This window comes from Parus major, chromosome 8, assembly GCF_001522545.3.
Source record: "Parus major isolate Abel chromosome 8, Parus_major1.1, whole genome shotgun sequence".
NCBI lineage: Eukaryota > Metazoa > Chordata > Aves > Passeriformes > Paridae > Parus > Parus major.
This window is the reverse complement of record NC_031777.1, coordinates 21,560,900-21,583,220: the sequence shown is the minus strand read 5'-3', so window position 1 is coordinate 21,583,220 and position 22,321 is coordinate 21,560,900. Positions and strand designations below refer to the sequence as shown.

The 22,321-nt window shown below is 55.7% G+C and overlaps 3 protein-coding genes and 5 non-coding genes across 8 annotated transcripts; 1 reads left to right on the top strand and 7 right to left on the bottom strand.

The window, feature by feature from the left end:
• Positions 1-305: 305 nt before the first annotated feature.
• On the bottom strand, positions 306-7,473 carry PLK3 (polo like kinase 3). Its single transcript, XM_015636968.3, has 15 exons — positions 7,300-7,473; positions 6,425-6,532; positions 6,228-6,344; positions 5,677-5,806; positions 5,502-5,589; positions 4,854-4,949; positions 3,980-4,175; positions 3,504-3,630; positions 3,010-3,119; positions 2,816-2,933; positions 2,628-2,711; positions 2,267-2,429; positions 2,025-2,154; positions 1,705-1,815; positions 306-1,334 (listed from the first exon to the last, which is right to left on the bottom strand). Exons 1-15 carry the CDS (start codon positions 7,456-7,458, stop codon positions 1,140-1,142), a joined length of 1,932 nt encoding a protein of 643 aa, XP_015492454.1. The 5' UTR covers positions 7,459-7,473; the 3' UTR covers positions 306-1,139.
• A 3,254-nt stretch (positions 7,474-10,727) lies between these two features.
• LOC107207909 lies at positions 10,728-13,031 on the top strand. Its single transcript, XM_015635650.1, has 2 exons — positions 10,728-10,830; positions 11,104-13,031. Exons 1-2 carry the CDS (start codon positions 10,728-10,730, stop codon positions 12,309-12,311), a joined length of 1,311 nt encoding a protein of 436 aa, XP_015491136.1. The 3' UTR covers positions 12,312-13,031.
• A 3,576-nt stretch (positions 13,032-16,607) lies between these two features.
• Positions 16,608-16,738, bottom strand: LOC117244831. The gene has a single exon (XR_004498626.1). It is a non-coding gene; the product is annotated as a small nucleolar RNA SNORA35 (small nucleolar RNA).
• Positions 16,739-17,320: 582 nt separating this feature from the next.
• On the bottom strand, positions 17,321-21,969 carry RPS8 (ribosomal protein S8). The gene is made up of 6 exons (XM_015636642.3): positions 21,874-21,969; positions 20,973-21,079; positions 20,488-20,587; positions 19,015-19,190; positions 17,944-18,073; positions 17,321-17,483 (listed from the first exon to the last, which is right to left on the bottom strand). Exons 1-6 carry the CDS (start codon positions 21,875-21,877, stop codon positions 17,374-17,376), a joined length of 627 nt encoding a protein of 208 aa, XP_015492128.1. The 5' UTR covers positions 21,878-21,969; the 3' UTR covers positions 17,321-17,373.
• Positions 17,629-17,700, bottom strand: LOC117244823. Its single transcript, XR_004498618.1, has one exon. It is a non-coding gene; the product is annotated as a small nucleolar RNA SNORD38 (small nucleolar RNA).
• LOC117244822 lies at positions 18,698-18,770 on the bottom strand. The gene has a single exon (XR_004498617.1). It is a non-coding gene; the product is annotated as a small nucleolar RNA SNORD38 (small nucleolar RNA).
• LOC117244824 lies at positions 20,684-20,787 on the bottom strand. Its single transcript, XR_004498619.1, has one exon. It is a non-coding gene; the product is annotated as a small nucleolar RNA SNORD46 (small nucleolar RNA).
• Positions 21,148-21,232, bottom strand: LOC117244821. The gene has a single exon (XR_004498616.1). It is a non-coding gene; the product is annotated as a small nucleolar RNA SNORD55/SNORD39 (small nucleolar RNA).
• Positions 21,970-22,321: the final 352 nt, after the last annotated feature.

The following is a 22,321-nucleotide window of genomic DNA, read 5'->3' as shown; positions in this document are numbered from 1 at the left end:
CAAGAGAGCAGCTGGGTTGGGTCCAAGTGCAGAAAGGACTGGGAGTGAGTCTGGCAGCAGCAAGGAAAAGCTGAGGCAGCTCCAGGGCTCCATCAGCATAAACAAGAGCTAACTCTGTCCTTTGTGCCAGTCCCCTGAAAGCAGTAGAGGTACCACACAGGCTCCTCACAGCCATCCTGCCTCCCTAACCTTATCCCCCAGCACCAGTCAGGAAAGAAGGGTCATCCCCAACAGGCAGAAGCAGCTCTGGAGCAAGAATGAGGCTGAAACCCCTTTGAGGCTTCAGCTTCAAATAAGGCAGACAGTTTGCCCTTACACAAATAAGTTTTTATTGAGGCAAGTCAGGGAGATGGGAACTGCACATGGACAGAACAACAGGAAAATAAATAATTCCATATAAATAAGATACATAAATAGTCCCACATGGCAGAGACTGCCTTGAAATAAGAAACAACCCTGGGTCCCAACAAAAAAGAGGGCTTCCCCAGGCAAGTCCTCAGATCCCATCCCCCACCCTTTATCAAACCTCAAGTTGTACCAGACAATTCACAATTTGGGAAGAGACAGGGCACAGCTTGGCCCAGCACAGCTCCCTCCTTAGTGTAACAGTTGTGGAGTGGCACTTGCCAGCCCGCAGAGCCCCTGGCAGGGCAGGCAGCACCCTTCACCCCTGCCCCCTCCTGGGAAGGGGATTTTCCTATCCCACAGCACCCAAATTTGAGATCAAGGCTGTGCCAGCCATTTCCAGGCCATGCAGAGGGTCTGTGCAACTGGGGCAGGGGAGCCCAAGCCTCCACTACAAGTAGTTGCCAGTCCCAAACAAGGCCCAGCCAGCCCCAAACCTGGCTGCAGGACACTCAACCCACCTCCTGTAACACCCCAGTCCATTCCATCAAGACCAGCACCACCAGAACAGGAGCTGCCACTGGGAAGACAGCGATTGCCGAGCCAGGGAGCAGCAAGGATATCCAGATCCACTGCTGTAACCACATCCACATTGTCTGAGTCCAGAGTCCAGCTGAGCACCAGCATACATGATGCCCAGGGGGGTAGCCAGCACCACAGCATACCTCCCAATCTCATGGGAGGGCAGGGGGAAAACCTCTACTTCCAGACAGGGTCCCCCCCAAGGTCCAAGACTAGGCCTCAGCCCATTCTTGGAGAAGCTTGAGGATGTATCTGAGGCGGTGGTGGAGCTCAGGAGAGCAGCCCAGCTCCTGGATGCTGCACAGCTTGTAAGTGTAAGAGTTGCGCTCCCGGTTGATGTAGGTGACAAGGCAGGAGTGGTCAGGCTTGCTAATGATCACCTTGGTGTGGTCGTTGTAGAAATTCACCTAGGAGACAGGTTGGGCTTGGTTTAACCCATGCCTCCCACAGCATGTTGGGAGCCAGGATGGAACCACATTTCCTGCCTCAACCCGTTCCTCCTCCCCAACCTGCCCGGGAGCATCCCTGCCCATGTCCCGTGGCAGGAATGAGCCAGCCCTAGCACAGGGGCAGACAGAAGCATCCAGTCGTAGTGCTGTGTCTCCCCATGGGCTGGGGAAGGTGCAACCAGCAGCTCCAGGCACTGGAGCAGCATCCTGCACCCACAGCTGGATTTTCCATTTGGGCTGTGGCAGACAAGATCCAACACAGACCAGAAGACCCCCATCTGGCCTCCTCTTCACCAGGGTCTGAGCATCTCCACGGTTCCACACATACCTGGAGGGTACCACTGCTGAAGAGCATGAGCAAGGCTTGGTCAGTCTTCACCCACTGCAGGAGGAGCAGGGCTGGCTGCCCAAGGTCATCTATGCTGGGCAGGTCACCTCCCTTTGAGAGAAGGGTCTGCATAAGCCACTGGTCCCACACATGGGAGCACTTTCACCAGCACACACAACACCAAAGCTGGGTACCCCCTCAGTGGAGTCCCCACACCCAGGGCACAACCCTGCCACAGCTGCAAAAGCAGGGAGTCCAACCAGCCCAAGTGGGGTGGCCAAGCCATGACCCAGTGTCCAGCCCTGGACCCCAGCACTCACCTTCATGAGATGCTGCTCCATGTAGGACGCAAAGTAGCGCAAGACACTCATCTGTCCCTGCAGCTGCTCGGGGATGGCAGACACAGAGAACACCAGGTGTTTGCTGTTGGTTGGGTTGTAATGTACAGTCCTGGAGGGAGCAGAGCACGAGTTCTGGGGATGTCTACCCTGGTAGAGATTCCCCCTTCCCACCCAAGGGGCTTCCTCAAAGACAGAGATCAGCCCCCATTCCCATTGCTCACCTATGGTTGGGGGAGAGCGTCATGTGCGTGCCATTGTTGAAGAGGACCCCAATGCTGCGGTTGGAGAGCTGGTAGCCAAAGCCATACTTGTTGGAATAATCCACCCACTTGCTCACCCAGACAAAGTGCTCATGGCGGGCCAGGGAAGCCGGGTTTTTCTCCGCTGTTGGAGAACAGAGGTGAGCAGTGCAGCCAGCCAACCCCTGTCCATCTCACCCCCCCAAGGGGAACAGATCCCCACAGCAGGCTCTGGCACCATTCAGGGTGCTATTTGTACCCCAAGTAGCAGCCATGCCTTCATCCCATGGGGAAGGGGATGCACAGCACCCTATCCCAGCCCAGAGCAGTCCAACCAGTTTACCTGGAGGCATGGAGGAGAGGCAGGTCCGCAGGAGCCGGACAGCTGACTCAATGATGGCAGAGGCAGTGACACAATCTTCAAAGGCTGCAGGGAGAAGATGACAGGCTGAGTCAGCCAGCCCCACTATCAGTCCAGGCATGACCGGAAGCTTGGGGCAGGCTGGGGTGGCTGGGACAGGTATTGCTCACCTTCACAGCTGCTGGCCATTGTTCCCCGGACGGAGGGAGACGCAGACTTGTGAGATGTCTCCTCCACCACTGTCTCCACAGGGCTGGAGCTGGCACTGCGGCACGATACAGGAGTGGCCTGTGGAGAAACCTGGCTTTATCAGTCTGCCTGCTCCCCCAAAGAAAGGCACGCATGGCCTCAGAGATGTTCTCACCTCATTCCCTTCCACAGTTTTATAGCTCATCTGCCGACAGATTGAGGTCTTCATCAGCCCAGTAACCAGCTTGGAGATGTCATCTCTGTCCTCTGAAGAGCCCTTCTTGGCTGAGGAGAGAGCAAGAGATGAGCACACTGCTAGCATAAAGGATGGGAACATCCAGGTCACTCATCCCAGTTGCTCAGCTCTCCCTTATCTATTCCCATGCCCATAAAGGCAAGGAGGGTGTCAGACAGCTGCCTCCCACTTTCACTTCCTAGTTCTCATGCAACACAGGACTTCCAGGAGGAACTGCCTGCACAGTATCCGCTCTCCAGGCACACACCCATGCCAGGCCATCAGGACAAGAAGCGCAGGGGCACACCCAGCTTATGCTCTCCCCCAGGCAGGGGGTCCAAAGAGATGCATTAGGACGTCTCTCCAGAAAACGGGATCTACTTCTTGCTGAAGGAAGAGTCACCCAGAGACTCCTTGGAGAGGGACAAACTTACCCTTAGGTTTCTTCTTCCCAAAGAGTGTCTTGGTGACTTTAGCAAACAGAGTCTTTGCAGGATTGGGAGGACTCAGCTCTGGAGCCATCACACAGCTGCTGGGAGGGAGTTTCTCAGGGGTGTAGCCCTGCAGAGAGGTCAAGGGAGAGGTTTGGTTTCCACAGGCCACATGCTCCAGGCAGAGCAGCTGCCCTGGGCTGACCACAGTCATTCACATCCCTCCTGACAGCCAGCTTGTGTTTCCGTCAAGCCTCGGAACCACGACTGGCATTAGCACAGGAAACAACCCCTTGCTATAGCAACAAGGCAGCAGAAGCACACCAGATCCCTCAGTTCCTTTGGCTGGCATTTGGGCAGGACAGCTTCCTTTGAAGGACTGACACTTAGGACAGGACAAAGGCAGCATCCTGCACAGCCCAAAAAGTGTTATCCCACCTGGAGAAGGGTCCTTTGACCCAGGCCCCCCACCCACCCACCTTGAAGAACTCATGGTCCAAAATCTCCTCAAGGGTGAGCCGGTCCTGGGGGTTGCGTCTGAGGATGCCAGTGATGAGGTGCTTGGCAGGCAGGGAGAGGAAGACGGGGAGGGTGTACTCCACCTGCTTGATACACCTGTACGTCTCCTTGAGGTCAGAGGTCTCAAAGGGAGGGTTCCCACACAGCAGGGTGTACCTGGGAGGGGACAGGCATGCCACTGTCAGATCCCCACCAGGCTTGTGACTCAGCAGCACTTAAAGCAAGGAAGTTATTGGCATTTGGCCGGCCACACCTGGCTGAGAGCACCACTTCCAGCCCTGACGGCCACGCTCACATCCGGCTACGCTTCCTCCTAGCAACTGTTTAGAGCAACAGGCAAGGAGCCTTGAGGAAGGACAAAGAGATGGCAGGCAAAGGCCACCCACTGCACCCACCCGCACGGCCATCAGGGTGGGAAATGGAGCAGGAAGCTTGCAGGCAGCAGCCAGGAGAGGGGCTGGCTGTGCCGAAACAGCAATCGCTCCCCGAGCAAACAGTGCGGCAGCCACGGAGATTTTCCGTTGTTTATCAGGTTCACAGTGCGGTCAAGCCTGCTTTGAGCCAGAGCTGAGTGTGGCAGAAGCACACCCGCCCCATGCAGGTCCTGCTTGCACAGTCCCCACACAGTATCCCAGGATGGCTGCAGGCAGCACCTGCTCCAAAGTGAGGTTGGGCAGGATCCAGCCAGTTGCTCCCCTCCCCCTGCCTCTCAGCAACCACTGCAGAGCCACAAGGCACAGCACAAGAAAACTTCATCGGGTTGCCCACAGAGCAGCTGCCCCCCGCCCCAGGCAGGGTGCCTGCACCCCTCCCCACCCAGCAGCACAGACTTACATGACACAGCCCAAAGACCACACATCCGACTCCGGCCCATGGCCCTGTCTCAGCAGCACTTCTGGGGCCAGGTAGTTGGGGGTCCCACATATTGTCCTGTGGGGCAGAGCACCAGATCAGTGCATGCTCTGCATCCCCTCACAGACAGCCTCCCCCTGCTCCAAGCCCTGGGATTTAGCTTACAGCTTTGTCCTCCCCACTCCATTTTGCTCTTTGTGGCCCAAAGCCCCCCCCCCATCTACAAGGAGTTCCATACAGACTCCCTCCTCTCCAGCTCACGGGGGTCAGTAGCAGCTGCTCTTGGGGAGCTGTTGGGAAGAGCCTGTCCCAGAGCTGAGGAGGAACAGAGCCTTTGTGTCCCAGCCTGTGCAGCCGGCACGGCAGCCGGGCAGGCACAATAGCGATAGTCAACACATTGTTCTCCCCGACGGCTGCAAGCTCACTCCTGGAGAAGCCACAAAGCCCCCAGCCCCCTCGCCTTGCCTGCAGCTGGAGCAGGAATTGCTCCCTCATCCCAGGAAGGGGCCCCTAAGGCTTCCTCTCTCAAGACCAGCGGGGGGGACCCCTTACCCCTCCACTCTCCTGGGAAGGCACAGGAAGAAGAGTGAAACCCTGGAGGATTCTGGAAAAGGAAAATCTCAAACTCACTTTTTCTTCTGGTCAGAGACATCCTGGCAAGCAGCCAGCCCAAAGTCCCCCACTTTCAGCTCCATGTTTTCATTGATGAAGAAGTTGCCTGCAAGTCAAGAGTGATGCGTCACCACAAGTCCCTTGGGGACAGCTTGCTCTCCACATAACGCCACATGCCGACCACAGCACTCACCAAGTTTGAGGTCTCTGTGCAGGATGCCCTTGAGGTGAAGGTATTTCAAGCCTGAGATGATCTGTTTGAGGTAATAGCGCACTTCGGGCTCCAGCAGAGTATGGCGGGCCTTCCAGATGTGGGCCAGGGACTGAAAAGAGAGAAAACAGCTTGTGATGCAGGCAGGGAGAACAGGCAGCCCTGCTGACTAGGCATAGGGAAGGCAGGGTCAAAGCCAGTTCTTCCAGAAGTTGCACATTCACAAATAATCCTTCTTTCACAGCCATGACCTCAGCAGACTCCCCACACAAGGTTGAGGCTGCTCATCAGAGCCATGGGAACCTCTGGATTAATGGTGGCCACACCATGAGCAGGCAGTCTGAGAAAGAAGGACAGCTGATGGAGTGCCCAGTGCTGTGCAAAACCACTTGGCTTATGGCAGTATATCTCAGAGGGTGTGACAGCTGACAGCTCAGGAGAAGGGGAGTGCTAACAAACTCCAGGAAGGCCTGTTCCAACCAGCTATGGCTGTTCAGGAGATCCTTTAACAAGGAGGCCACAGAAGCACTGACCTTCCTACTGCAGTGCTCCAGAAAGATGTAGATGCTCTCTGAATCCTCAAAGTAGTGGGAAAACTTGACGATGTGTTTATGATGCAAGTCCCGATGTAGCTCAATCTCATTGGTGATCTGAAAGAGAGCAGCAGTGTCAGGTGAGCACAGGGCTGCCTCCCACCAGCCCAGCACCCCACCAGCCCCATGGCACCCACCTTCTCCCGCTGGTGAGGTTTAGCCACCCGGCTGTGAGGAATGACCTTCACAGCATAGGTTTTGTTGCTGGAGAGGTCTGTCATTTCATAGCATCGTGCAAACCCACCCTGCAAGGGAAGAGGTGGTTACAGATGGGTGAGAGACAGCTCCTTACCCCTGCCTGCTTAGAAGCCTCCTCCTCCCTTCCCTGGCAGCACAGCTCGGCAAGCATCACAAGCTCCCTCCTGCTGCGTCGCCCACTAAGATCTGAACTATGATGCTCTCAACCAGGCATTTTCCTCATCCATTTCTTGTAAAACCTCTAGGGCATTTTCCCTCCCACTATGGCCGGACTTTGCATCTTTCCACATGATAGATCAACCTGGAAAGTCCTGCGCAGGGCAGGAAGCCCAGGGACCGGAGGCCATCGAAAGGCAGCCCCATGGAGACAGGTTTTTCCTGCCGTGATGTCACCCTCCAATCTGCACACTCAGCCGCTGAGCCCGCTCGGGCCGGGCTGGGAACCGGCACCCTCCTCCTACACACGCTGCTGTCAGCCGGAGGAAAAGTTGCGTGCGGCGGAGCGGCGCGGGCCGGCACCCCTGGGAACCGGGGCACCCACCGGCCCACGCACACCCCGCGGGGCGCCCCGAAACCGATGCGGCTCCGATAGCCGCCGAGGCACGCAGCCAGCCCGGGTGATTCAGTGCTTCCAGCACTGCCACGGGCTCGCCGGGAGAGGCGCGGACGGTGGGGGCGGCAGCCGAGGGGCTGCATCCAGCCCCAGGCCGCCCAGGGTGTGGGGGGTCGAACAGGCACGCAGCCCCGGCCCCTCCCCTCGCCCGGCTCACCCCAGCACAGCTGTCCGCGACGGCCCAGCCCCCTTTCCCGGTACCTTTCCCAGCAGGCGGCCCTTGCAGTAGGAGCGGCCGGAGATCGGGTCGGTGATAATGCGGGTGGTCTCGGCCGCGCGGGGCGGGGGCGCCGGGGCGGGCGCGGGCCGCGCGGGGAGGGAGGCGGCGGGGAAAGGGGGGAAGAGGCCGGCGGGCTCCATGGCGGAGCGGGGAGGATGAGGAGGCTCCCGGGCTGGGGGCTCCGCCGGGCCCCGCGCACGTGGCCCCGCCGGCGCGCGCCTCCGCTGCCGCCCCGGGAATCCCGCCGCCTTTATCAAGGGCCGCGATTACGTCACCCACGGAGCTCCGCCCCCAGGCGGCCCCGCGCCGCCCTTAAAGGGGCCGCAGCCCGGGGAAGGGGGAGGGGTTTCGGGATTCCGGGAATACGCTGCCATCCCTTTGCCAACTGTGGAACCGGGGCTGAAGCCCAGTCAGTGTCTCGCTGCCTCCACCGCACAGGGACCTACTCCTGCACACACAGTAACACCCCCTCAGCACAGGGTCCTCCCAATAGCTGCATCTCCCTCCTAGAGACAGGGACAATCTCCTCTTGGCTCAGGGCTCTCCTAGGGTCACACCGAGATCCCACAAACACGCAGAGCCCCCTCCGCTGTCTCCCAGGACATACATAGTCCCTCTTCCATGCATATCTGTGAATACACACACAACACCGACTCTCAAAGTGTTTCCTCCCACAGGTGTTACAGTGTGTGTCGCACAACCAACTGGGTTCCTCACACCATGGAAAGGTTGTGGCCCAGGGAGGGTTTTCAAAGCCCCTGGCTCCCGTGGGCCCTGACCTGCCCTCCCTTGTGACAAATTTGGATGCAGGTAGATGCTCCCCAAGAGCCTTTCGCTCTGTGCCAGGGCCCAGGCAAAGGGGGTCACAGCCCACCCCAGGCTGGGCACACAGGGAACAGTGGAAGATGCAGGGATGATGGAATCCACCATCCTTGCCCCTCAGTGCCTGAGAACCCATTCTGGGAGCTCTGGTGCAGCGGGGTGGCCGGGCTGTGCTGGATGTGCAGAGGTGGCTGGGCAAGGCACCACAGCGGTGCTGCTCCCTAATGGCCGTGACGAGAAGGCGCCTCTCTGTCACCCGAAACGGGTCATGGAAGGATGCTTGGCATCTCTCCCTCCCCACGGGCATAGGAGCTGGCAGAGGTGGCTGCAAACCCACAGCTTCCACGAGTCTGAAGCAGCAGTGTTGCAAGAGCCCCTCAGTCTTCCCGCTGCTCTTCCCTTGCTCACACCACACACGAAGTGACTGTGTGAATGTCCCATGCTCTGTGCATCAGTTTCTCCCCACTGATGCTCACTGTGGTCCTGAATATGCTGAGGGTTTTACATGAGCACTTCTGGCAAACAGCCCCATTCTTCCCAGCACATCCCCTTTCAACCTAGGGTACTGCAGATTAATTAACTTCATATTTTTTTCTGCAGAAAAACTGAGAAAACCTGCCTAAAAAGAAAGAGGAAACAACACGGATCTGTCTGGGTTTTTTTCTTGTGTTTCCAGCTTTTGTAGGGGAAGCACACACAAACCCACTGCCCATTGGCAAACCTGGCCCAGGAGCAGGTTGGGATGCTGCTGCCTTTGAGGAAAGCTGCCTGTTTCCATCACGGCCCCGGGGCTCCCTGGGGCACAGGTGGCATCACAGGTTTTCCGATGGAGGCCCCAGCTCAGGGCTGCCAGAGCTGAGTCAGCATCTGAAGGCAATGTGTGGGTGGGGGCACCCAGGAGTGCAGAGAGGCCTCGAGGGACCTGTCTGGGGATGATGTGACAGACAGAGGCTGTCCCGGGATTCCCCACAGAGGGACAGTGGGGACCTGTGAGGACTGAGAGCTGTCATCAGCTCCTGCTCCTGCTCCTGAGTGAGTGATGCTGCCATCACTCACTGCCTCTGAGTGAGTTCTTGGGTGAGGGGCATGGATGGACCCCAGAGCCCATGTCCTGTCCCTCCTCTCCAAGAGGGATGGAGCCTGGGAGCAGCCCCCTGCCACCTGCAGCTGGGATCCTCTGTGATGCAGAGCATCTCAGTCATGGGTTTTCCCATCACTCATCTGGGGCAATGGGAGGAACTGTGGTTTAAGATCACCAGCCTGTCAGGCCTGGGGAAGGGGAGGCTGTGGGGTAAACTCCTGACTGCCGGCAGCTATTTAGGTGGAGTTATAGGAAAAGAAAGTCGGGCTCTTTGGGGAGGTGTACAGTGAAACCACAACAGGCACCCAATGCAAGCTGCATCAAGGGAAATTCCATCTCGATGTTAGGAAACTTTTTCCCCTTGTGGATGTGGTAAACTATCACAGGAGCCCAGAGAGGCTGTGGGATCTCTGTTCTCCACGATACTCAGCCCTGGCCTGGTCCCCCCACCCTCGCAGCATTCAGTGATGCTCAGCAACATCAGGAGCAGTGGAGCTGAGCCCAGCTCACATTTGCACCAGGGCTGCCTTCCCAGGGCAGCTGCAGGTGCAGACAAGCTCCACAAGGTTGGGGTGACAGCCCTGGCCCCCTCAGAAGAGGGGTTTTCCCATCCCTCAGCACAGCTCTGCAAAACATGGGGCTGCAGACACCAAGGAAGAGGATGGAGAGGGTGGTTGGTCCCTTGGGTGAGCTGGGGAAGGAAGAACCAGCACTAGCAGGGGCCAAGGCACCCCCGGAACTGGCGGGTTCCACGAGGCACCACAGCACCGCCCATGCTCAGCCCAGGTCCCATCTTATCCACCTCCACCAGTACCCAAGCAAAGAGCTGTTGGTACACTCCACGTGCCTCAGTTTACCCAATTCACCCTGTAGTGAGCACACATGCACATTCAGGGTATGAAAACAGAGCTCCCCTCTCCAGCACTGTTTTCTGTGGGATGTAGTGCTCGTGTCCGACTCTGCTCCTCCTTACCAGCCTGGGACTTGTGTGGGACAGAAGGAATTCATAAGGAGTCTGGTGATGGAGCACGATGCTGGCCCTTTTGGACCCCATCTGGCAAGAATGTCCACTCTGCATCCTTTCCCCAGCGGAGCTGGCAGTTGCACCCAGCCGGAGAATTCCCAGGAGAATTCAGCAGAGCCCAACCCTGCCGTTTTCCAGGAGCTTGGGGGGCTGATGATGTAGTATGGACGGGACTGGAGGGGCACATGGCATCTGGCAGGGCAGAGGGGGTGGAGAGGGAAAAGTTGTGAAGGGACATTCTTTCTGGGGGATGGAGACGGGAAGAATGATGAAGAGATGGGTATTGTGGCTTATGGAGGGGGGAAGAATAAGGGGGGACCCCGGGATGATTGACTGCAGGGGAGCTGGGTCAAGCGTAATATGGGGTACAGCTGCACAGTGTTGCTCGAGGGTCCATGGCTGGCGGGACCCCTGCGAGGGAATAGGGCACGGGGGGCTGAGGCCGGGCCGGGGCGGGCGGGATGTGGCGGGGCCGGGGCGGGATGCGGCGGGGCCGCCCCGCGGCGAGGCGGAGCCGGCGGCCGCACCCGGTGGGAGCCCGGCGGGACTCGGAGCAGCCCCGGAGGATGGGGAGAGCGGCATCAGGTGAGGCCAGGCAGGGCACGGGGGGCACGGCCGTAGCTCCGGGGGTCGCCCGCTGGCACCCGGCCGGAGCTACGGGACGTCGCGGGAGAGGCAGCCCCGGGCTGGCGGGGGACGGCGGCACGGGAGGACGGCTCCGGGAGGACCTGCGGCGAGGGGATCCTTTCGTGGTGGGGAGGAGAAGTGGGGCTCACTTTCCCCCGCCGGGAAGGCTGGAGAAAGCGAGCGGGAGGGCAGTCGTGCAGGGAGTCACCGTCCCCTCTGCTCTTCCCGCAGGCACCGGGCTGGGCACTGTGTCCCTCTGGGGCAGCCTCCTGCTCGCTGCCGGCTTTGCTCTCGACCCAGCACCGCCAACCTGCAACTGCTCAGAGCCCATGGACTACCAGGCTTTCCGGGAGGCTCCGCTCCCCGAGAGTTGCTGCCTCAACTTCACCAGCTCCAACATCACCCACCTGGACTGGGGCACACTGGTGGGGGTGCAGGGGCTGCGGGAGCTCTACCTCTCTCACTGCAGCATCACAGACATCAGCAATGCACAGGGAGTGCCTCCTGCCTTGGAAATCTTACACTTAAGTCACAACCTGCTGGAAAGTCTCCCTGGAAGCTTTCTAGAAAATGCCCCAAATTTGAGGGTTCTTTATCTGGACAGCAACCAGCTTCAGGAGCTACCCAGGTCATTCCTGAAAGCATCTTCCCAGGTCCAGGAGGTCTACCTGGGCTTCAATGCCCTCACCTTCCTTCCTGCCAGCCTCCTGAAGCCATCTCTGCTCCAGCTTCAGCTCTCCAACAACAGCTGGGACTGCAGCTGTGCTTTGCTAACCAACTTGGAGGGTTGGTCCAGCCAGGCTGCTGAGGTTATCTGCCACACACCAGAGCACTACCATGGTGTGGGCCTCCAGAGCATCCCCCGGGATGAGCTGTGCCACTCACATGGCCTCACTGCCCTCTTCATTTGCCTGCCCCCTCTCATCATCCTCATCAGCATCACTTGGTGCTTCTGCCGGCAGAAGAAGAAGACCAACTACAGCCTTCAGAGCAGGTCCCAGAGCCACAGGGCCATGGCAGAGAGGAGCAATGTGCCAGTGTCTGCAGAGCCCCACCACTACATCCCCTATGAGCTGCCTGCTGCTCCCTCCAAGACTGAGAAGAAAGTGCTGCTGGGGAAACCTGTCGTGCTCCAGCCCTTTGTGGATTCATTGGAGAGCAGCAGAGACCTCTATGAGGAGGTGGAGATACAGGTGGGATCCTCCAGCAGTTCCCAGGTGCCATCCCATGAAGGGCAGCTGGGCACCCCAGCACCACCGGCAGAGGAGCTGGGCAGTGAGCCAGAGGTGGACACTGTCAGCGTGAGTGAAGTCCTGAAGGACTCTGCTGACCGGGAGAAGATCTACATGAGTCAGTCAACCAGCTACTACAACCTGGTACCTGGTATTGAGCTGGAGGACTCAGACAACCTGGAGTATGAGACCATTGACCTGCACTGATGGCAGGACTTGGGCTGTGTCTGGAACACACCAGCAGGATGGCAGGGGCCGGAGAGGAGTGAAAGCCACCAGAGCAGGAGAGACAGGAGTTGTCCTCCCATGGCTTACAGTGGCTGTTTGCAAAGCTGCACCCCCAAATACCCATCCCTTCCCCTGTGCTACCATGTGAACCCCTCGCTTGCCGTGTGCTGCAGCTGGGCAAGGGTGCAAGGGTGCTTCAGGCTCTGGGGACCCTGCCACAGGCTGGTGGTGCCTGAGGAAGGACATGGAGGGAAGGTGGGGGCTGGTTTTTGGGATCAAGTGATGATGCTGTGCGTCCCAGACCCACTGACCAGCGCTTCCTCTCTTGGAGCCAGAGGGTGTCTGGCACAGACCTGCTGCTCTCCAACCTGCAGAGAACACAGTCTGGAGACATGAAACACGGCTGGCCCTGCCTGTGTGGTCTGCAGGGAACATTGCATTTGGATGGGGTGCCCTGGGCTTGTCAGGGAAAGCCTGTGGTGGCTTTGCCTGCTGCCCACCCCACACCCCACAGTGGCACAGGGACTTTGAACAGTCAATGCACACGTGCTGCTTCATGGTGTGGGGTGTGTGTGTGTGTACACTTGTGGGAGTGAGTGTGAAGTGCACAAGCACACAGGGCAGCATCAGAGGGGGGCCCTTGCAGCCAGCCCTGTAGGATCCAGCTCTCAGTAAAAATATATCATTTTATTCCTGGCAGTGCGGCTCCATCACTTTGTTTGTGTTTTGGGGTAGTGGGGAGCCAGCCAGTGGGATGTGGACAGTGCAGAGATGGTGGACTTCACTCCTACCCCATCTACCCTCCCATGCCCTGGGTGATGGCCCAGTGAGGGTCTTGCCCAGCATCCCTGGAGCCTCTTTGTCACCCTTGCAGAGCAGAGTTGGGCACTGGCTAAAGGCCAGCAGAGCCTTCACTTTATCCCAGGGTTTACAACAGGGGTGGGGAAGGTGTCAGCCTGCTGTAAATGCCACAGAACAAAGCAAGAATTTGTGGGGCTCCTGGGAGCAGGGCAAAGGCTGGGGGTGCTGTAAATCACTGCCCAATACAGGCACCCCCAGGAAGTCTCACCCATGGTGCTCCAGCCCCTCTCTGCAGATGGGGTGCGGGGGCAGGACCCTTGAGTCCTGCTCCTCCTGCCCAGGGGGACATTCTCCAGGCTGGAAGCTGCATTGGCCACCCTGTCTGCTCTGGAGCCGTGCTGGGCCTGGTGCCCAGGCAGGAAGGGAGGGAGCTGGGCAGGGCAGGACGCAGAGCTCCGGCCGGCAAAGGAAGTTGTGTTTCCTGCAAAGCACACAGAGGCTTCCAGCAGCCCATGGTAGGACTCCTCAGTCCTAGCACTGCTCAGTCCCAGCCTCACCTGCCTTGGGGACGAGGATGGGGAGATTTCCCTTCATGTCTTCTCATTCTGTCACTCACAGATGTTTCCCACTATTTTATATCCAGCTGGACTTTTTTATTCCCTGCTCCCTCCCTGGCCCTGGGAAAGTATCCCAGCCTTTAATATCCCTCCATCACTCTCTGCCAAGTACTACAGCCAGGGTACCTCTGTGTACCCTGGCTCATGCCACCCCCACATCCCCACAGAGGGGCCAGAAGCTGCCATAGGGAAAAAGCAGGACAGGCAGGATTAGCAGCTGTCTCCAGGGGCTGCAGCCCAGCCCACAGCTGCAGATTTTGACTAGGGCTAACAACAGCTGCGTTTTTCACCTGTGCTCCAGAAATGCCCACAGCCCTTCCATGGGTGCCCCATCTGCTCACGTACCCTAAGGTCCCATTCCCAGGGCTGCTGGGAACGATGTAACATCCTGTCCTTTCCCTCCTTTCCATGGAGCCTAAATTCAGATACCACGGCTGATACATAGGGGAGTGACCCAAATCACCCCACTGGGTCTTGTCCAGCCCCTGCTCTGGTACCAGCAGCCCCCTGCCCAAATCTCCATTGGTGACAGGTGGCAGGGAAGTGTGACCAATCCCAGTGTTCCCTGTTGTCTGTGATAGCCCAGGCACACTCAGACACTTGTTTTCCCTAAGAATATTAGTTTAAAAGTTCCCTTTCCTGCAAGTCCCCCTTCCTTTAAAGCTCCTGAATTCCCTCAACAATCCAGCCCTCCTTCTCCTCCACTGCCTTCCAGGTCACTACTGGACCTATTGAAGTGTAATCACAAGGTCATTTCCTGGGTTGGATCATGTCCTGTGAAAATACCCCCAAGTTAATACTGTGTGGAGCTGAGAGCGCCACTCAACAGCAAGAAGCAGGACACAAAACAAGTGACTTCACCATGGTTATGGCACAGCTGATCATCTTATGAAAGCAACTCTTTTTAAATTCCCTTTTTAAAGACCCTCCACCTATCCAAAGGTCCTTGGCCCAGATTTTTGCACTTCTAAAGTCAAGTCGGGCTAAAGCTGTGCTTAACCCCAGCCCCTGCCCATCACTTCCTGGCTCAGTGCCTAGCAGGTTTGCCCACTCCCAGGCAGGTAAATCCCTGTGCCATCCCCAGGTCGGTGCATCCCACAACCTGCACCACCTTGGGAGTGAAGTGCCACACACCACTGGCCAGCTGCCTCTGCTCTGGGTGTTCCCATGTCACACCTCCAGCAAAGCTCCAGGTGCCACTTTTGTTCCTGTGGGCAGTTGCCCTTGGCAGCTGTTTCTTAGAGTAGTAACTATGTAAACAGCACGCACTGATAAGCCAAATTCCTGTTCATCGGGGGTTTATAATCCTGCTCCAACACCAAGCCAGCATTTGCTCTGTAAAGCCTGAGCTTCTCCATCTGTACGAAGTTCCCCAGAAACACCCCAAGTACTGTTTGCACTCTATGGAGGACGATGGGAAAGAAACACACTTGGGGGAAGCAGCCGTGACACAACCCTGCCAAGTGCCCTTATCGCCTCCACTCTACCCTCTCTGGAAAGCAGGCGTTGCTGGAGAGCAGGGAAAGTTTATGCTGGATCACTATGGAGAAGGAATGTGCTTGTGCAAACATCCCACCCAGCCCAGGTCCCACTGCCAGCGACTCCTGAACTGCAGCAGCACCCAGCTGGGCTGGGCTCTATCAAATCTATCACTTTGGCCTGTGACAGGAGTGGGTCACAGCCCAGGAGCAGGATGACCCGAGGTGTGACTAGAGCACTTGCTCTACAGCTTTTCTGGCTGTCAGTCTGTGCTCTGAGGAGACAGAGAGGGAGGTATTTTGCATGGGATAATAGAGGATTTATTGCTCTGGGGAATCTTGGGGGCAAAAGACAGAAAATGTGAGTGTGCAACAGCTGAAATATGGAGGTAGTTCAAAGGGAAGGTACAGAGCATCAGCTAATCAGATATCCTGGAGAGGTAAAGGGCAGGGTTCATAAAATCATCATCCAATGAGGGAGGCAGGGGGGGGACGACGACAATTGGATCACATGGACTAATCAAGCTCCAAGTTTAGGGGATTTCCAAAATGGACTTCCAAGCATGTGGTGAGCCTAAAACACATTGACAAGAGACTGAGGATAGATTGACAGCATGGAGTGGGAGGGTCTCATTCGGACCAAACCATCAACTTGGGCAATAACAGAACATACCATTAACAAGAAACACTGTAACAGGGCTCTGCTCAGTGCCCCAAGCACAGGTCCAATCTGTGAGGTACTGCCAGTGCACACCTATGCCACAACCTGCTGCCATGGAACAGGTAACATTCTCCAGTGTGCAGCTCTGGCATCGACTCATGCTCACCTCCCAGCCAGCAACACACAATGAACCCATACTCCCCAGGGCACCTCCTGCTGTTACACCCGGCAAACACGGCACACAATCACAGGGGGAAACCTCTCCCCCAAAAACCAACTTATTTGGGGGCACAGTTGCATTTTTAAAGCCTGAGACCTGGGTCTCACCACAACTCAGCTTGGGGCAAGAGGATCACGGGCCACCTCCTTCAGTTCAGAGCTAGTAACTGTGATGCTGGGCTGTAGGAAGCCTGACCTGCACCCGTGATCCAATGGATAAACGAGGCTTTTGTGAAAATACACAAACAGGATAAAGTGTGCAGTGTGGTCACCTGACAGACACGATGTGTGTGAGCCTGGCCTGCCCCATGGCATGGGATCAGCCCTCAGAAGGGCTCCTGACTTCCCCAATACCTGCACAAAGAGCAACTACTGGCATTGAGATTTATTTTCTGCAAGGACAGGAGCCTCTAGGAATGGTATCACCAAAACAGCCAGAAAAGCTTTTGTTCACCACAGCTTTCCAATTCCAACACAAGTGACAGGGCAGAAAGCTGGAGTTTGTACCCAGCTTTCGAAAGGGACAGACCATGATGTGAGCCTGGCCCTTCTGCTAGAAGGAATTGATCTTGCACTGGAATGAGACCAAGGAGGTCAGGGAAAGACCAGCTGGTCAACTGAGCAGTGCCACCTAGTTTGGTTAAAAGATACTGGATCCTACAGGGAATTGTGCTGCCAGGCAGGAAACACCAAAAGGGGCTGCTGGCCTGAACCAGGGATAGCTGCTCATGTAATATGGAAGGTACACACAAGTTACCAGCTACAGAGGCTGAAGATGGAATAGCCAAATTTTCAGCCAGACTTAGCCCATTTCCCCACTGACCTCTCCACACCCCAACTGCAGGACATGCTGACCTAACACAACACAGGAACAGTGGGGAGGAAGTGTGCATACCTCAGGAGCTCCCAGGAACCCAGAACTCTTAATGAGGGTGAACACTTTCACCTTCCTCCTTGTCACAGCTTTCCTATATTGCACATTTTCCACTTCTGCCAAATCTGACAACTCTTTTTCACATACACACTTGGTCCTGCAAGACACTTAGAACCTGCAGAGATGTTTTTAGTTGAGCACATGCAGGGTCAGGTTTTGCCAGAAGACATTAAAGGAAGCAGAGATTCCTAGAGTTCCATCTTTCTCCACATATTACAAGGCAGGTGCAGCTACAGAAGCCCCCGCCACACTGCACACACAAATGACCACACAACCTGTTACCATAGTAGACTCTTGGTTTTATTCGTTCTCTTAGCACAGTAATTTTTATTCATTTGCCTTTTCTGGCCTTGATCTTCCTCAAGTAGAACTCTAATTCCTTGCCTTCCAACACGTAGCCATCAGCTCGGCCACACTGTCCAGGTCTGGAGGCAATGCAGGCTGCAAGGAGAAGTAATTCAGTTAAAGTTTGGCCATTTCCCACCCCAGTGCACACACCAAAGAACACTACATGCAGCCTCTCTGCAGCACCCCTGCCTGAGGCACCGTGCTCTGGAAGCTGCACTGCTGCGGTCCCTAACGAAGTCCTCCTCAGATCTCCAAACTGTCATCGCTTGGGTTCAGTAGCAGAACTGGACAAAGGTCTCATCACCAGAAGACTTCAGAACACTCAACTGTTTGCCAGAGTTTGAAACATCAAAGATCTTAGATGCCTGCAGCACATTTTTCTGACACGCATGTCCTCATTTTGCTAGTCTTGAGCCCCATTTCTTTCTCAAAGCCCCAAGAGGAATAATCAACTGCAGGAGCCTAGCTAGCCAGATTTCCCCATCCTGCCTCAAAGGGGGTATCTCTGGAGAAGACAGAAGAGCAAGTTACATTAATGCTGCCAGGGACTCACCAAGTAGCTTTCCTTGCTGGAACTGCTCCTCAAGAATACTTGCTATCTTGGCATTCTTCTTTCGCTCATCATACTTTTTCTGGATCTTCTTTGAACGCTTCTTGTTCAGTATTTCCTCCTCTTCAGGAGTCTAAACCCAAGACCAAAAGCAAAAAAATTGTTTAACAAATGGCCACCCTCCACTAACAAAGGTGTTTTCCATTATCATGAAGGAAACCCTTGTATTCTCAGCACTGTACTGTTTTCAAAGCCATACCTGGCTGAGGTACAAATACTTTGATCTCACAGAACCAGGTGCTGCATTTCACTTTTGAGACAAAGAAATGCAATACTGCTAAGTAGAGTCACTGCTGACAACTGGGCACAGTGCCCTAGGGAAGGCTGTTCTCAAGTCACTGAAAGTGCAAAGGTTTCCCTGGTGAATCAATCCTCCTAAAAAAAGCAGTGAATACTCTTTCCCTCTGCAGAAACAATGAAAGCACTTGGCTGTGGTACAAGTTCAGGCAGATGAGCTCTACCCCTGCTTCTCACTACACAGCACCCAAACGAGAACTGCATTGCTTTAAATGCAAAGATTAACCTGTAAGCTACAGGTTGGGTTTTAAATACCTTCTAGCAGTTTGGCATTTGATTCTTAGATTAATGGCTCAGTGTAGTTCTAAGACACTTAAAAACACCCTGAAGTTCAATTAGCAATCCCCAAGCTTCTCACCAAAGCAATGACTGCCCAGCACAAGAACCAAACCTACAAAGTCTTCCTCAGCATCCTAAATTGTCATCGCTGTCCCTTCAGTAGCAGAACTGGACAAAGGTATCATCATTAGAAGACAAAGATCTTGACAGGCAGGTCCTTGTGCACAAATGGGTGTTATATTTCTGGGAGAGCTCCTGCTACTGAGCACTCCATTAAGAGATCCAGACTTATCCTGGAAACCTATAGGAACACAACTTGGACAACCAATGCTGGGTACCCAACCCTATTCTGGCAGGCAGTGTCTGCTCAGGATGGGTAACTGCCTCTGGCTGCAGACTCTGCTCTGTCAGGAGCCAAAAGTACAACCTCAGACGTACCAGTTTGGCGCCCTTCTTGCGTCCGAGGGGCAGGGCATAGTGGGCCTCGTACCACTGCCGGTATGGGGTGCTGTCAATGAGCACAATGCAGTTCTTCACCAGGGTCTTTGTCCGCACCAGCTCGTTGTTGGAAGCGTTGTACACAACATCAATAATTCTGGTCTTGCGAGTGCAGCCTTTCAAAAGAAGAGCATGGGTTCAGACCTACAGGGATCAGGCAGCTGAGTATATAGTTCATAGCATCTCACACATACCATTAAAATGATTTTGCACTCAACACCACATCCAGTATCCTCCAGGCTGCCTGGCACTGAATTAAATTTAACTAAAACATGCATCTATTTTTTGTCAGTTAAACTTTCTGTTGCTAGGACAGAAATCTACACCTGAAAATTAAATCCCTCCTACATGAAAAACCAGATCAGTGGCCTTGCTGCAACTCATCTCAAAAGTATCTCAGCAATCCTAGAAAATAATATTCCAGACTGCAAGATCAGTAGATGCCAAGTAACAGTGTACACAGGGCTCAATCCTGTATCCACTTGATGGAATTACTCATTTAAGCCACACTGAGCAGGATTTCCCTGCAACACATTCCAGAAACCATTTCCATAGGAGTAAATTGAGAAGGGAAGCTGATGTTTTCACCTTTCCAAGACCCACCTGAAGTATACAGTCTTAGCTACCAGATTTGACTATTTAGCAGTCACCTTCCCTGGAAATAGCCCTCCACATCCACTAAGATCATTCACGAGATGGATGGGTTTTCTCCCTTCCCTCACGTACCTCATTCTTGTGCAAGGTGCACTCAGCCTCTTCATATTTGCAATACTGACTGTACTTTTCACTGCACAGACTGTCCCCTCACACCATGCAGGTCACTAACCCACCACCTTCCTTACTGTGGTGCTGTTTTACTATCCTACTCAGAACCCTGACTGGGCCCAGGTTCAAGTGATACTGCTGTCAGTCTGCAAAGCAAAGAAAACCCACCTTGCTCAAGGGAAATATTATAGAATCCCCCTCTTGTTTCTGGGCTTTCCATTTTTGCTTAGCAAAGCAGAAATATTAAATTGCACATGCTAATTAACACTGTCCTAGGGTCAGACCTTCTCACAAGCATCCTGAGCACCTTTCTCTGTTCCACAACATCACTTAACTTCTGGTTATGAACAAAACTTTCATTTACTAAGACTACTCATATATAGGATTTCAGCTCATCTTTAGCCCCTCTCCCCCCCACAAAGTTAGGTAAGCATGTCACTCAGTGTAACTATGACACTCCTATCACTGTGAACTTAGTGGAAATCCAAGTCCCCTAAGGCCACGTAAGGTCAAAGTTATCCTCATCACCATGCATGCCGCTTCAGCTGCCACCTCCAGGATGTTCAATCTAAACCCACAAATCCATGTTTGCATCCTTCTACTCTGCAGCAGTACCGCAGACCAGCGCAGGTCTCATCACATACTTACATTCTGACCCCCAGGAGAAGTTGCCGACATCCAACCGAAGGGCTCGGTACTTCTTATTGCCCCCACGAACCCTCACAGTGTGAATCCGGCGTGGGCCAATCTGCAGTCAGAAACAAACACCAGGCTGCCGTTGGTGCTCAGAAGTTGCATGGCCCTGCTCTTTCAGGAGCACAACAGAGTCCTAACCTCGAAGGCAATGTGGTCAGTGTAACTATGACAAACCCCAGCATCGGCAGACACAGTAAATGACCAGAACGGTCTGTTGCATCCACCTAAGGCAAAAGCTTCATCATTCCAATTGCCTCTTTCTGCAAAAATGTATCACTGCTTTCCGTCGGCAGAGGGGCAAATAGCACCTTTTAGAGAAGCAGGGTCAGATATTCAATCCTACACCGAACAGCAGGTATGGTTAAACCTCTCTTAGCACAAGAGCAGTAACTCGAGTTTGAAAACAAGATTCTGACTAACCTCGCCCAACCACTCACCTTAGTGTTGGCGGGAGGTCGCCCCAACTCATACTTCCTCTTCTTATGGTAGGGCTTCCTCTTGCCCCCAGTCTTGCGACGCTTGTGCCAGTTGTCCCTGGAGATACCTGAATGGAGAGCAGTGTGGTCAGAGGGTGCCACGAGCCCATCCGGCTGCAACAGCAGGGCGCGGTTCTGAGTCCTCAGCTCTCCAAGGTTGGTATCCGCACAGTGCACTCAGCCTTATGCAGCAGTTAGAGAAGCTTCATCATTGATACTCAGATGTGGCCCGAACGCGTCCCTTACAGCAGAGCTGTAACGAGCGCACAGACCCCCTCTTCCGCGTGCTCTTCGGGAAGCTGCCTCCCAACGTACCTCGCGTGCTGGGCACTCTCTGGGAAGCGCCCGACGCCGATCTGACAGGCACGCTACAGCAATCATCCTACGCTACTGGCAGAATGCGGGAGGTCTGCTATAGGAAGGGACCCCCATCCCACCTGTCCGCTGAGCCCCTACAAGAGACACCCCAAATCAACTCAGCCTGCTGGGTCCCCAACGGGGACCATCTCTGCAGAACACGCCACCTCCCGCAAAGGCACAAGCTGCCAACCGCCTCAGTGTTCCCCCTCACCCGCATCTGCTCATCTGCAGCAGACACCGGGAGCGAGCCCAGAGCTCGAGATCTGCAGGAAATCAAGGCACGGCGAGAAGAGGCCGTCCGCGCCATCATCCACCAGCCGCCATGTTGGGCCCGGTCACCCTCCCCCCGCCAGCGGATCGGCACTACCGCAGCTGCCCCCATGGCGGACGGCGCAGGGCTGCGGCAGCCCCCGCTTGCCACCCGGGGGAGAGCACGGCGGATGCGGTGCTGCAGCGGGCGGATGGCGGCGGATGTCGGTAGGCCCGGGGCCCCTGCACTCACCCATGGCGCGGCACCGGCGCAAAGAGGCGGGGCGGAAGCTCGCGGGGCGGCTTGGCGGGGTGAGCTCTCGCGATGCAGTGACGTCACCGCGCCGCCAGAGCGAGGCGCACGCCGTTGCCTGGAGACGCGGCGCCGAGGGGAGCCGGCGGACAATGGCGACGGCCTGCGGGGGCGGCTGTGCCTGCGGGGGCGGCTGTGCCTGCGGGGGCGGCACGGAGCGGACATTGTCAGGGGTCTCTGCCGCAGGCCCGTCCTTCCTGTCCCGCGGCTCACCCCGCGAACGCTTCCAGACAGGGCCCAGGGCCCGGCGTCCAACGGCGGGGCTGAGCGAGCGCAACAGCCTCCGCACACGCGGGCTGCGAGTCGTGGTAGCCTCATTAGCATATCCACATGAGTATTCTGGATCATTTGCATGCCCGGTGCGCAGCCCTGGCTCATTAGCATATCC